Source organism: Octopus bimaculoides, chromosome 2 (genome assembly GCF_001194135.2).
Source record: "Octopus bimaculoides isolate UCB-OBI-ISO-001 chromosome 2, ASM119413v2, whole genome shotgun sequence".
NCBI classification, from domain to species: domain Eukaryota; kingdom Metazoa; phylum Mollusca; class Cephalopoda; order Octopoda; family Octopodidae; genus Octopus; species Octopus bimaculoides.
Window position 1 is genome coordinate 144,305,320 of NC_068982.1, and position 14,602 is coordinate 144,319,921.

At 33.5% G+C, this 14,602-nt stretch overlaps 1 protein-coding gene across 10 annotated transcripts in view; it reads right to left on the reverse strand.

The window, feature by feature from the left end:
• Window positions 1–14,602, reverse strand: part of LOC106875150 (FERM domain-containing protein 4A) — a 355,036-nt gene that overhangs the window by 131,836 nt on the left and 208,598 nt on the right. For all 10 annotated transcript variants that reach the window (XM_052965645.1, XM_052965646.1, XM_014923164.2 and 7 more), the window contains 6 exons: window positions 9,639–9,723; window positions 6,929–7,008; window positions 6,206–6,289; window positions 5,071–5,136; window positions 2,709–2,766; window positions 1,784–1,870 (listed from right to left, as the gene is read on the reverse strand). In XM_052965645.1, coding sequence (XP_052821605.1) covers window positions 1,784–1,870; window positions 2,709–2,766; window positions 5,071–5,136; window positions 6,206–6,289; window positions 6,929–7,008; window positions 9,639–9,723 — 460 coding nt within the window. The remainder of the gene's footprint in view (window positions 1–1,783; window positions 1,871–2,708; window positions 2,767–5,070; window positions 5,137–6,205; window positions 6,290–6,928; window positions 7,009–9,638; window positions 9,724–14,602) is intronic.

Here is a 14,602-nt window from a genome sequence, read left to right on the forward strand (position 1 = left end):
GTGTGTGTGTGTGTGTGTGTGTGTGTGTGTGTGTGTGTGTGTGTGTGTGTCATTCAGCATATCTTACTGAACATAGATGTACTGTAGAAGGCAAGCAAACAGCAATATTTGTCTCAAGAAAGCATCTCCCATAGATGTATAGTGCTAAAAAGCACTAAAGTAAATCAGTAGCAGACAAAAAATATCTAGCAGCTGTAGTAGAATTGTTAAATCTAGATTTCTGCTTCATTGCGCATCATCAGTAGTAACTATCTACGAGCAGCTTCATACTTAGACAAATTTAGCCTTTGACTAATATAGAAAAACAGTGATAAACAAATCAATGATGTCACGAATAGCCATCCGGCTGAGTAAAAGTTTGTTATTAGTTACAAAAGCAGTATTACTTCAGAATAGCATTTTGTTATCTTTCCATCTGCTACTGATATACTTCTGTGTTTTTAGCTCTGTCTGTATGAGATACTTTCTCAAGAGGAATAACAGTTTTATGGCTTTCTATAGTATATCCACTGTAAGATTACAGAACCATACTTTGAATTAATATTGCTCCTGTCACTGATAATGACTTTTTACTCAGCCTGCTAGCTATTTGCAACACCAGTGGTTTGTTAAATAAATTGATTTTCTATATCAGTAGAGGCTAAATTTGTCTAAGCATGTGGTTACTAGTGGATATCTGCTGCTGATGACATTAAAAGAAACAGAAATACCAATTTATCAATTCTGCCACTGCTGCTAGACACTTCTCATTTGCTACTGATATAATTTTGTGCTTTTTAGCTCTATTATCTATATGAGATGCTTTCTTGAAATGGATGTTGCAGTTTTCTGGATTCCTACAGTATATGTATTTTAAGTGAGCTATACCTAATGCTATTTTGAACTAATACTGATAGTCATGTCTTTATTGGTTTAACAACTATACTACCATACCGAAGTGGGCGTTATAACAATCCAGCATTAAAGATTACAACAACTGCTCCCATTTAACAAGAAATGTCTCTGTGTGTGTGTGTGTGTACACATACACACACCCACCACAAGACAACTGTTTGAGGAAGATATTTTATATATAATAATCAAAATTAATAAACAAAATTCAAAGAGTTTACTAATGGTCAATACTGGCAAGTTAACTCAGTAAAAAAAAAAAAAAATGTTAGTATACTGTAAAAAAGAAACATATCTAAATATTTCAGGTGGAGCTCTGTATTCTTTGGTGAACAAGCTTTCATGTTTGATTTTCAATATTTTATAGGTGACTCAAGGCGACAAGCTGGCAGAACCGTTAGCACACTGGGCGAAATCCTTAGCAGCATTTCATCCATCTTTATGTTCTGAGTTCAAAAACTGATGACATTGACTTTGCCTATCATCTTTTCAAGGTTGATGAAATAAGTACCAGTTGAGCATTGGGGTCAATTTAATCAATTTAACTCCTCCACCGAAATCGCTGGCCCTGTGCCAAAATTTAAAACCAATATTTTATTTGTGACTCAAGGTAGCAAACTGGTAGAACTGTTGGTAGAACTGTTGGTATGCTGGGCAACTTAATGTCCTGAATTCAAATTCTGCCAAGGTCAACTTTGCTTTTTAGCCCTTCAGGGTCGATAAAATAAGTACCAATTGATGTAATTAATTTACCCTTTTCTCCAAATTGTTCTACCAGTTTGCCACCTTGAGACAAATTTCTTTAATTGTATGTGACTGAGTCTGGCTAATGATTCTGATTGGCTAGCAGTTAAGGAAATTTGTGTAACTGTAATAGTAAAACATTACATACCTTTCGAGGGGTCTGTTTATCTGTTTTATCATAAACCGAGATACCTTTATGGCTAATGCCAAGCCACCATGGAATGTCTTTTTTATCCTGGAAATTGAAAGATAGAAAAAAAATAAGACGATTTAAATTTAGTCATTATTCCTCAATTTTTTTTTTTTTTTGGCACCAGCATTCAACATATGACTTAAAGAAGATGAAAACAAATTAGTTTACTAAAAGAAGGAAACAAATTAAAAGATTAAATTTGATACACTACAATTATCACTATTACCACAAAACTCTGTTTTATGTTCATACTAGTCAAATCCAGCCTCTCACACTGACCTTACAATGCTATCCTAAAAACAATTGAAATCATTGAAGTTTCAAAGCTGTGAGATAATGCATGATTAATTCACAACAACATAAATGAATAAGCATTACATTTAATAGAGTAATCTGAATGATAAAGAGTTAAAGTCCATTCTGTCATATTTTGGATGGACTGGTCTGACTCACAGCCAAAGTCCATCAACCTAGTTCTAAGTTAATATATATAGATCTGTTAGGGTTAATGTCTTTAGATATGAACAAACTATTTAAAAAAAAGTTTTTCAACCTACATTTGCTAATTTCAAACACTAGCAATATAGGGTATAAGCACTTTGGTACATTCCCACTCTATATGCATAGCTTCACTGGAAAGAGCAGGAAAGATAAAGATATAAAGAAAGAGAGAGAGAGAGTGGTTGCTACAATTCCACTAAGGAACAGGATAAAGAAGAGAAAGTTTAACTGTCAGGGGAAGTTGCATGATCTGTGTCAATGTGGTTATTAGATATGAACAGAAATAAAGCCATTCCAACTGAAGATAAAGTACACAGACACTATAAAAAAAGAAGAAATTGCTTGAAAATTAAACATTTGAAAATCATGTATAACTTACTTTTACTTCATAATAGTGAATACCATATGTAGGCAGACTTTCACATATTGTCATGTAACTGGAAAAAAAAAAAATACACAACAGAGTCAATATGAACAAAACATTTTGATGAAATATAACATTCAAAATAATACTTTTGTGGATTTAAAGAACCTTATGTGTGAATGACTGACAATAATTTGTTAGACTGTGACTACGCACATTATTATGATTTTGCTATGAAGGAGCAAATGTACAACCAGAAAAACAGTCCAACACAAACATGTAAGGGTAAACTGTAATGTTAGACTGCAGTGGTTGCTTCAATTATTTTTCATGTTATTCATTGATTACATATACATTCTTAAAATTGTTGCTGTTTAGCTCCATGTCAGATTTAACTGATAAGGCCTCCGATCAAATACATTCTAGATATGACCATCCGTTTTGTCCTCCTAGCATTTTACGAAGGACTGTATTATCAATTTTCATTGTGTTCTAAGATAATAAGGATGTTAGTCGAGAGATTTAGCTACTATTTTCATGAGTGAGCACATAAAAGCTTCGTATTTAACTAAATTTATTAGGATGGCTGTAAAAGTAGACTACTTGACCAAATACTCTTTGGTATTTAGTTACATCCCTTTACATCCTGAGATCAGTTTCCATCCAAGTTGACTCTGCCTTTCACTCTTTTAAGCTAAACATAAAATAAGTACCTATCAAGTACTAGAGTCAGATTCAATGAACTGTTCCTACTGATATAATTCATTATCAAGAAGGAGAAAGTGAACGGAAGAGATAAAGGACTCTGCATGCTGCAGTGCATGCATCTCATCTAGGGGAGCATTAACTGCAAATAAAACCTGTTACGGAGTAGACAGGTTTCTTTACTAGTGTGACCGACAACCTTTTTAGGGCTGGGTAGCAGAATAAAAATGCACCAAATTCATGTGATTAGTGGTAGGAAGAGCAATCATTCAAAAACCATGCCAAACAAGAAAGCTTATATGACAAAAAAGATAGGTAGCTTTTTGTTCTTTTTTTAAACCATACGGAGATGGAAAAGGGGCCATGTATCCCTTTCACATTTACTTTTGTTGCGGTTTCTACAGCAGGATGCTCTTCTTATTACTAACTACTTTATAATGTGTGTCAGATGCATTTCATTGTGACACTGCACTAGAGAGGTTGTCTTGTCCTCAGCATGACTAAAGCATTCTCTCTGTATTATCTCCATATATTTGTTCAGGGGGAACAGATTGAGATGGTGATAAAAATAGGGAAAGAAGAGAGCCAGAATGATAGGAACAAGAGCAATGGAAGTGGGGAGTGAGGGAGTGTAAGACAACTATATGATTGATGGTTGATGGTAAAGAGATTGGTTAGAAGTAATATAACTGAAAGGTTAATGGGAGGGAGGGAGGGAGAGAGTGAGAGAGAGAGAGCAACATGATGATTGCTGATAGAGACTGAAAAGAAGCAACAAGAGCAATGTGATGGAGGAAAGAGAGAATGGTATGAAGAAGATTGGGTGATAAAGGGAGTATTGAAAGAAGGAGTGATAGATAGTTATGAGGATGGGTGGTAGTAAGAAAGTGGGTGTAATGCTTCCCAATAATGAGTGATAAGGAAAGGAGTGAAGTGGGAGAGAAAGAGCTGGCTAACAATAAAGCTGATGGAAAAGAGGGGAGTGAATAAGGACTTCAAATGCAATGATGTCCCTCACTACACAGGTGACATGATAGGCAGAAGGGAGAATGGCAGTAAGTATTTTCATTAGTAAGAGAGGGTGTGAGTGACATATGTGAGAGTAACAAAGTGTGGGGGGGGGGGGATGGTAGATGAAGATTTAATTAATTAATATTGCTGCAATGGCTGAGAGTAATGGAAAAGAGAGTGGAAGAATGATAGACAGCAGCACAATGGTTGTTGGTGATGTAGATGTTATACAAGCCAATCTCCATCACCACCATCATATTTCATGTTTGCACACACACACACACACACACACACACACACACACACACACACATCTGAGAGATACATTTCCATGCTTGGTTGTGTGAGATGCAGCTTTGAAATTCTGAATTTCATGTTTGAATACAGTATCAGAAAGTTTGTCATTGAACACAGGATCATAACAAGGCCCCACTATCATTATACTCATCATCATATCTATGCATGTTTTCCCAGCATATCACTATTTGTCATGGTCCTTTGTCATCTCCTTCGTGAAGTCCAGGATCTTGAGATTAGATTTTACCATTTCTACCCATTGGTTTTCTTGCAAGCATCTTCCTTCAACTTGCATCCTTTGATTCTTTTTTTTTTTTTTTTTACCAAACTATCATTCCATATAGTAGCATAATAAAAGACTTACTTAACAATAGAAAGACCTCTTGAAGTGCCTTCGATCTTCTGATAATGGAATAAAACACGCTCTTCACTGTAAAAATGAAAAGAAAGATACAGATTAGAAATGAGCAAATCACATGTTTTTAAGTGTTTTCTTTAAATATATAAATTATACATACGCTCACACACACACATAAGTATGATTAACTGTTTAACTTTCTACTGTGTTTTGTCTTAGCAATACAAGTAAAATTGTAGTAAAGATTGTTTGCCAACATAACATGGCAGTCCTGGTTTAGGATGAATGTTGCTGTAATTTAGCCCCAGGAGACATCGTCTACAGCTGGCTATACGACACAATCTGTGTCCTTATTTTTTTGAACAAGGGAATCTAGCACCCCCACTCAGCTCAAAACAATATCTGTGTATCGCGATTTCCAGGTTATTTCCCTTCATCAGCACTCTGTTAAATACCTTCGCCAAGTCAATGAATGCCAGGTATAGTGGTTAACTCTTAGCTAAGTATTTCTCTTGTAGTTGCCTCACAAGGAAGATTACATCCATGGTACCTCTTCTGGGAGCAGAACCTAACTGTATTTCATTTAGCTTTACCCTGTTACAAATGAATTGTGTTATGACTTTCATAACCTGATCCAGTAGTTTGATTCCTCTACAATTTTTTTAGTCTAGTAACAAATAGAGGAATCAGTATTAGAACTGGTAGTATCATACATTGATGAGTCAGAGCTGACGCTTTTGTATACTGACTCTTGAACTCAGCTCAACAAGACACTAACTCTATGTCAGTACCTCACTTCATTCAGCTTTGGAGAGTAGATACCACAATTTTGAATGGAAAGTCATCTGCAATAGCTATGTAAAGAGTAAAACACCATCTTAAAGATTGTGATTCATGAAAGTTTGAACTTTAAGTTTTTGAACTGCACATTTTAAACTCTGAGGTTGATGTTAAATTTTGCTGTTAAGCAAAGTAATGCAAAGCAAATGATATAATTTGCCTAAGATTTATCACTCACTGACTGTAATAAAGGTCAAAACCATGACCCAAAGGTTAATAATCATCTCAACTTCTCAATAAATCCATGAACTCATAAATGAAAAAATACTCTTGTAATATAATATTAAAAGATTTTACATACCAGTAACCTAGAGAAGGATGTTCTTGTAACGTTCGGGTTGGGACAACATATAACTTTTTCAAATCTTCGCGAGCATTTTCCACCCTGCAGTAATATATAAATGGATAGATTAATTATTTAAAAAATTACCACCATGCTTAAACAAAGCAACAAAAAATTATCATTATAGGAAAGAACAATTTAGGTTTCAATTACATTCTGAAAGAGGTCATGCTGGCCATTTACAAACACATGCACACCATAGCATTTCCTAGCTTGAGATGTCAAAGTTATAACCACATACCAGTCATATGAACACAAAGAGAATACATTGCATCTATCATGTGTGTGTGTGCATGCATGCACGCACGTGAATATAAGTACGTACTGCCTTTAATTCAGAGACTTCACAAAGAAGACACAAAACTTTATATGTTTTGATATATCTATAAACACAGTGAAGAGATCTGTAGAAACCATACTAAAGTTGTGATGGTTCTCCAGTTTGTTAGATCCTGTTAAACCAGCTAATCCATAACAACATGGAAAATAGACATGAAAATGATGATGATGGTATGTGTGTTACAGACACACCAACATATACATACAAAAAGTCAAGAATATAATCACACATACTCCAAATGTCTTTAATCATCCCTATGTCTTGAGATTAACAGTAGCAGAAATTTCATTTTTTAGAGTGATATAAACTTATTTAATAACAGTTAAAATTCAAAAACTTACGTTGTAAAATTTCCATAAGTTATTTGCAATACATAAGCTGCAAGTTCAAATACTGTTTCACTATTACACTCAAGAAGGCCCTGCAAAGGAAAAGAAAAAGTCAAAGAAAAGCCAAATAGTCATTGTGAATGTCAAGATGAATTTTCAATAGGCAATGTAGGTTTGCTTCAGAGTTTAATTAAACCAAATAGCAAATAAAAAAAATAAAAAGTTTTATTGCAAAAAAATTATTTTATTGAAAAAAAAAAAAAATGTAATTTGGGGAAGGAATTAATCTATGCATTGAATGTTAATAGTTAAATGTAAAAAGGAAATGGTGATTGTTAATTCTCTTTTTCAGATTGTGCAAACCATAGATAGGTGGAAATACATAGCCAGATGTCAGCTGTATGAAAATAAGATGTTTGTCATGGGACACACATACCTTAACACCATATCAACAATGGCTAAATTATTAAAGGCAAAAATATTTATAATTAACAGATAAACAATAAGGGAACATGTAGAGTAACAATAGATAAAAACTGTAGTGAGCTTTTACAAACTTAAATAAATTCCCAGTCTGTATGAAAACTGTGCTTCTTTTTTTTTTTGCTTTTGATCATATAAAATGATTGTGTGGCTAGGGTCTCCACTTTACAGCCCTTACTAAGTTGTAGTAGGCTCGATTTTTGATTTATTCAGTGTTTCATAAATAAAAATATAAAACAATTGTTTTCTTCAAAAACGAAAATTTTTAACCATTCTGATATCCAAGATTGCCTCTAATTCCATGATAGAAACACCATTTTAAAGTGTCCATATTTAAATTAAAATTCTTCCCTTATAATTTCATTTAGGGACATTTTGTTAATCTATGTTCCAAACACCGACTTAATAATGAAACATTTTATTAAATTGAAAGATTTAGTAATTTTCCACTAGATATATGGTTGTGAAATGGTTAAGAAATATTTTAAGACAATACTGATTTTTTTTCCAAAAGTTAAAGAGAGTCAGCTTGGCTGTTTGCTAAGAAGCTTGCTTCCCAACCACATGGTTCTGGGTTCAGTCCACTGCATGGCACCTAGGGCAAGTGTCTTCTACTCTAGCCTGAAGCCAACCAAAAACCTGAGTGGATTTGGTAGAAGGAAACTGAAAGAAGCTCATCATATATATGTGTATATATGTGTGTGTGTCTTTATGTCTGTGTTTGTCCCCTCCCCACCACTGCTGGTGTGCTTACATTCCTGTAACTTAGCAGTTCAGCAAAAAGACACCAGTGGGATCGGTACATTCAGCTGAAAGTTCTTTAAGGTGGTGCTCCAACATGGTCACAGTCAAACAACTGAAAGCAAGTTTATCAATGGCCTGACATAATACATCACAAGCAAAATGGTCTCACCTCTTAACCATTTACAATTAAGAGTCAATTGAATTTAGGGAGGAGGGTTTAAGTTGAATTGGTGTCCAAGTTAAGAGATTAACTTCTACGTTATATTGAAAATATAAAGAGAAAAACTGTCCCGACAACTCTGTCTAATGTATTTTTAGGTGCAGCAAAATGTTCATGGTTTCATCTTATCACTAACATCTTTAAGGGAAACAGCAGGATCATAGGAAACCAATGATGGAATGTTAGTAAATATTAAGTCCAAAAATTCATGAAGTAGAATGAGTTAGTTTGCTATAAGAAACAGTGTGAAATCTGCCATTACAAGAACACATTGTGAACATTTTGTACTTGCATTTTGATTTTTTGTAAAGTCCATTTAATATATCAACTGTATATAATCACAAAAGAGAACAAGTCTACAAATGATATCAAGTCAAATTTCCTTTAAACTACAAAATAGAAATAACACAATGGTTATAGCAAAAACTCTTTGGGCTAGATGTAGCACAGATTGATTTTGCAAATAATGCTTGTTAGTCCTTCTGCCTGCCAAGCTAATTTTTTTTTTAATTATCTATGATACTTCTGATCATTTATGATACTGTTATGGAGGTTTTTTTATCCAATATAGGCACAGCTGTTGTTGTGTAGGCAGAGGTGGGTGTGACTGTGTGGTAAGAAAGCTTGTTTCTCAACTACATGATTCCAGGTTCAGTCACACTGAGTTGTACCTTGGGCAAGTGTCTTCTAGAGTATTAGGCTGGCCAAAGCCTTCTGAGTGAGTCTGGTAGACAAAAACTGAAGAAGCTTATTATGTGCATGCGTCTGTCCACCACCACTTGACAACTGGTGATAGCTTGCTTACATCCCCAGTAACTTAGCAATTCAGTAAAAAGAGACCAACGGAATAAGTAGCAAACTTGGAAAAGAATATAAGTACTGCGGTTGATCTGTTTGACTAAACCCTTCAAGGTGGTGCCCCAGCATGGCTGCAATCCAATGACTGAAACAAGTAAAAGATAAAAGAATTCTTTGCTGACCTTATTTATGTATGTTTTTTTCCACAGAGACCACATGTACCTCTACAATAAAGGTTAGTCACATTGCTTTCTAGTTGACTGGAATGTACAATCTACACAAACAATCCAACCATCATAACATTGTGCATTTTCTCTACTCTGTAGCAAATAGACATGTATCTATATTTAAGCTTAAAGAGAGAAGTTGAAGCTAATGTCAACTAAATATTTTGTAGTTTCTTTCTTGGGGTATCTTAATAAATGCAGCAGAAACTTTGTTACAAAAATATGGTATATATATTTTAGTAAAACATACCTTATATATTGCTTGCTTGGCATTCAAATAAAACAGTTCTATTGCAGGCTTGTCGCGAAGATGTGCTATAGATTCCACATAGAATCTAGTAAAATAAAAGAATTACAATAAAATGACTGAAAAAGAATGAACCTCAACAAAATTTCTTCTTTTCTTTTGACTAGAAAAACAAAGACCTTATATTTTAATGGTGTTTGAAAGTAGCACAAATAAAAGTATTTGGTTTTAACCAGAGACTAGAATTAGTTTGTAAAATTGACTCCTAAGTAGTTATCACATTAGTGCACTCTCTACATTATTCATTAATGTGATGGTGAAGAATAGACTATGGGTGACATATAATCACAGAAGGAGCATTTGAAGTAAGCTTTAGGATCTGAGAAAAAAAAAATTCTGTTTTTAGGATATTGAAATATCAAATGGATATCCTCTCATATTGATTGAATTCTGAGAGAGTTCCATGGCAGCACTTATTAAAAGAAATGCTGTCCATGGCAATGACTAAGAAAGAATTTGAAGTCCCTAGACCAAGAATTTATTATTCAGAATTAATAATAGCAATAGCAAGAACAGTTAATATATGGTAAAATCAATTTGATTTACTTTTCAACAGCAGTAAGAAAAGTGTCTCTGACTGATTAAGATAATTAGTATACATTAGCATCGTTCAGAATTCACAGTTGTAATTATCAACGTTGTCACCATCACAGTACTTTGTCATCAGACAACATAGCAACAGAGAAAGAAATGACTAATTTTGTTGCTGGATATGTAATTTTATTTATGACATAATTTTCTTTTATGTCCAGATGCTTTTCCTGTCACCAACAATTTTACAATGTGGACTTGATGCATTTTATCATGCCACTAGCACTAGAGAAGTTAACAGCAGAACTAAACAGTCCTTCCAACTTTCTCTTCATTTGTTCTTTTCTTTCATCAACCACCTTACAGTGTGAGTAGCTGCATTTTATTGTTACCAGTACTACACACCCTTTACATCTTTATACATATAAAATAAACTTTGTCAATTGATTAGGGAGCTCACCAAAAGTCATAACATACATTTATATTGATTAAATATTATTTTACAAGATAAATGGCAATCATTCTTTACAAACAAAAGTTTTAAAAGTGATATTTATATCATTCATCAAGGAATAAAAAGGCAACCCCTGCAACTACTCGTCTGAAACAATTCAAACTGAACATTATATCATCTTCAGCAAACTATATTTACAATTCAGTACAGTGGAGAGCTTTAAAAGGTTGTATAAAACAACTCTTCTTTCTTCTACTAACGAAAAAAAACAAAAAAAACTGTTGTAATGCAAATACAGTCCAAATAGTAACATTATATTGCTTCCAACAAATTATCCATCTATTGCCTTAAACTTATATAATCATCCAGTCCTCGTCTTACCTCCTTGTGTTTTGGATCAGTAATGAGCATTTCCTTAATATTTACTTCCCAGAACTGTAATAGTTTAAATTCTTCCTCAATCATTAACATGTGAGTTCAAACCAAACCATATTAACATTACCAAACTAACTCTATTTTTACAGATTCAGAAGGCCTGAAATTTTTACAGATTCAGAAGGCCTGAAAAATGTTATGAATACTACTCAAAATTGAATAGAAAAGAAAATAATCTGCTCCCGAGACTTCATTTTTATCAAAGCCCTTATTGTTTTTACTGCAAAGAATATTGAACTAAACATATTTCTCAAACAGTATGTAAAATACTATCTGTCTGACTATGTTCCATGAAAAGTCACTACAATTCATATCTAATTTCAAAAATTTTATTGTAATTTTCATTTAAACTGAAAATTTGCACTGAAACTTTATCTCAACTTTACTTTTCATCTCTTTATAAATTATCATTAAATGGTAACAAGTTCCTACTTCTAGTTACAAGCCATTCTCTCTACAAAACTAAATTCTGAAAGCTCTCTCAGTTATTCAACCTATCAATACATACCTTTCAGCTGATTCCATTTAAGTTACATTAAATAACTGCTAATGTTAACCCAATAGTACTACAGTGTATTTTGTAACCAAAGAAGTAAATGAGGATGTGTCACACTGATATAAACTTAAAAACTTTTGAGTGAAGGATGTAAGCACTTCAATTGAGCCATGTATTTATTTCAGCAACCACAGTGTATATGTATGGCCTAGTGGTTAGGGTGATTGACACTTGATCATAAGGTCATGGGTTCAATTTCTGAATCAGAGTGTGAACTGTGTTCCTGAGCAAAACAGTTGTTCTTATGTACTCAGCTGTAATGAGTAGAAGCTGAGTGCAGCTCTTTCTCTCCATTCAGCCATCATATCCTGGATGTTCTGTGGCATTAAGGGTGAGGGGACAAAATGATAGTCTATATCTACTTGTAAACTACATAGACACCTAAAACAATTAGTAAAAGCCAATGATGTGAGTTGTATTTAGAGGAATAAAAGGCAATGTCAACAGTGCTGTGATTTGAACTTAGGACATTGAGGTTCGAAACTAAATGCTGTTAGTCATCTAATCTGGCATCCTAGCTATCTACAATTTCTACCAAAAATAAACTAAATCTTGAACACCTTTATCATATATAAATGTTCCAAAAACATACAGACCTCTCTGGAAACATTGATTTGCTCTCAATGGTACACAATTGTATAACTGTTTCTTAGGTATCTCAATATATCTAATGTTCTTTGATTATAAACACTACTGTCATAATAATGGAGATGTGTTAGAGATGTGTAGACTACTGATCATAGTCAACGGTTCAAACCTTACAATAATCAAACCATATTTCAGAATCAGTCAAAGAACAACTCTTTAAAAAACAAAATTCCTGTTACACAGTTGCACATTGGCAACATTGATGATATTGTTTTTAAATTATATAGCAGCTGGTCTTTCTTTTGTTTTCTTTTTTTCTTTCTTTCTAAATATACTTTATAGTTTTCTAAATTCAAGACACAACCAAACATTGAAATATTCCTAGAATGTCAGCACAAGCTAACAACAGAGGAATTTCTGTGGTACTGAAGACTGTAATGGCAACACAGCTGAGTAATCACATGCAAAATTGTGTCCTATTTTTATAATCAATACACATTACACCCAAATGCCAAGATATAAGGATTCGCTTTTTATTACATACAAACCCTTTTCACAATCTTCCATAAGTATCACCATCATAAAACAGGTTCCAAATATATATACATACATTATGCTTCTCTTAATTTGAAATGACAATCCTGAATTCAATTTTATTCCTAGCCCAAGGCCTGATGACAATAAACCTGTTCTCTAGATTATAATGCTCATGAATAAAAACAAAAAAATAAATATAATCAACTCTCTAATTTCTTTTTTTTTTTTATTATTCTTGGTTCTCTCTATTCCTCTCTCTCTCACCCTTTCATTTCTGACTCACTGAACATGAGTCCAGCAACAAAAGGATCAATTCTAAAAGGCTTCCCACACAATTTTTCAGGAATATTTTTGAAACTAGCATTTGAAATAGTTGATACATTGACAAGCAGTCTGTCGTTCACTATACAATGAACATGTGAAAGCTATCCAGTAATTGCATTTTTGTTCATACTATATTTCTCAATGTTTTATTGCATTTGTATTCACTTTCACAGATTTCCATATTCTTTTTAAAATGAAAGAAAATATATAACTTTCTCTAATAAGATATTTAGTTTTAAAACCTCAGAGCATAAATATCATCATCATCATCATTATTCTTGGTAGTGAGCTGGCAGAATCATTTGCAAATCAGTCAAAATACCTAAGGGCATTTCTTCTAACTCTAAACATTCTGAGTTCAAAACACACCAAGGTCAATTTTGCCTTTCATCCTTTCAGGGCTTATAAAATAAAATTCCAATCAAGAACTGGAGTTAATGTAATGAACTAGCCTCTCACTTCAAAAACTGCCAGCCTTGTGCCAAAAATTTGAAACAATTATTATCATTATTATTTGGTGGTGAGCTGGCAGAATTATTAGCACAGACTGTCTGTCTCAACAATCTGAGTTCAAATTCAGCTGAGGTCAACATAGCCTTTCATCCTTTCAGGGTTGATAAAATAAGTACCAGTTGAGCACTGGGGTTGATGTAATCAACTAACCCCACTTTCCAAAATTTCAGGCCTTGTGCCTATAACAGAAAGGATTATCATCATTACTGTTATTATAATTTAAGGTGGTGAACTGGCAGAATCATTAGCATGCCAAACAAAATGCTTAGTGGCATTTTGTTGTTCTCTATGTCCTGAGTTCAAATTCCACCAACGTCGACTTTGCCTTGCATCCTTTCAGAGTTGATAAATTGAGTACCAGTTGAGCACTAGCATTGATGTAGTCGACTAGACCCCTCCACCAAAATTGCAGGCCTTGTGCCCATAGAAGAAAGGACTATTATTATTATTATAATAATTATTATCAGTATCATTATTATGTTTGAGTAGCATCAGTTAGTGTAAAGGATGTAGTTAAAGTAACTTCCACAAAAAGTTATGTAGATTGAGAAACAATGGTGGAATTTGAAAGGACGGCACCATCTGGTAATAATCAAAGTTTCATTAGAATTACCCCAAATTCATTTTATTATCCATTTCATACCATTGCATCTGTGAATTAATAGTAGATTCTGCCATTATATGATACACGTTATTACATAAGGTGATACTAAACAGAATTTTCTAGAAGCAAAACTACATACATAGTAAATATATGAACAAGAAATCATGTGTGTGTGCATGTGTGTGTCCCTAAGGGGAAAAAATATCAGTAGTGAGAATAGCCGATTCAAAAATATGATTTTTAAAAAAATTAATAGAATGATTTTAAAAAACAAGAATGTAGATCAATAGTTGATCAAAAAGAAAGGACAACAGAGAGAGAGAGAGAGAGAGAGAGAGAGAGAGAGAGAGAGAGAGAGAGAGAGA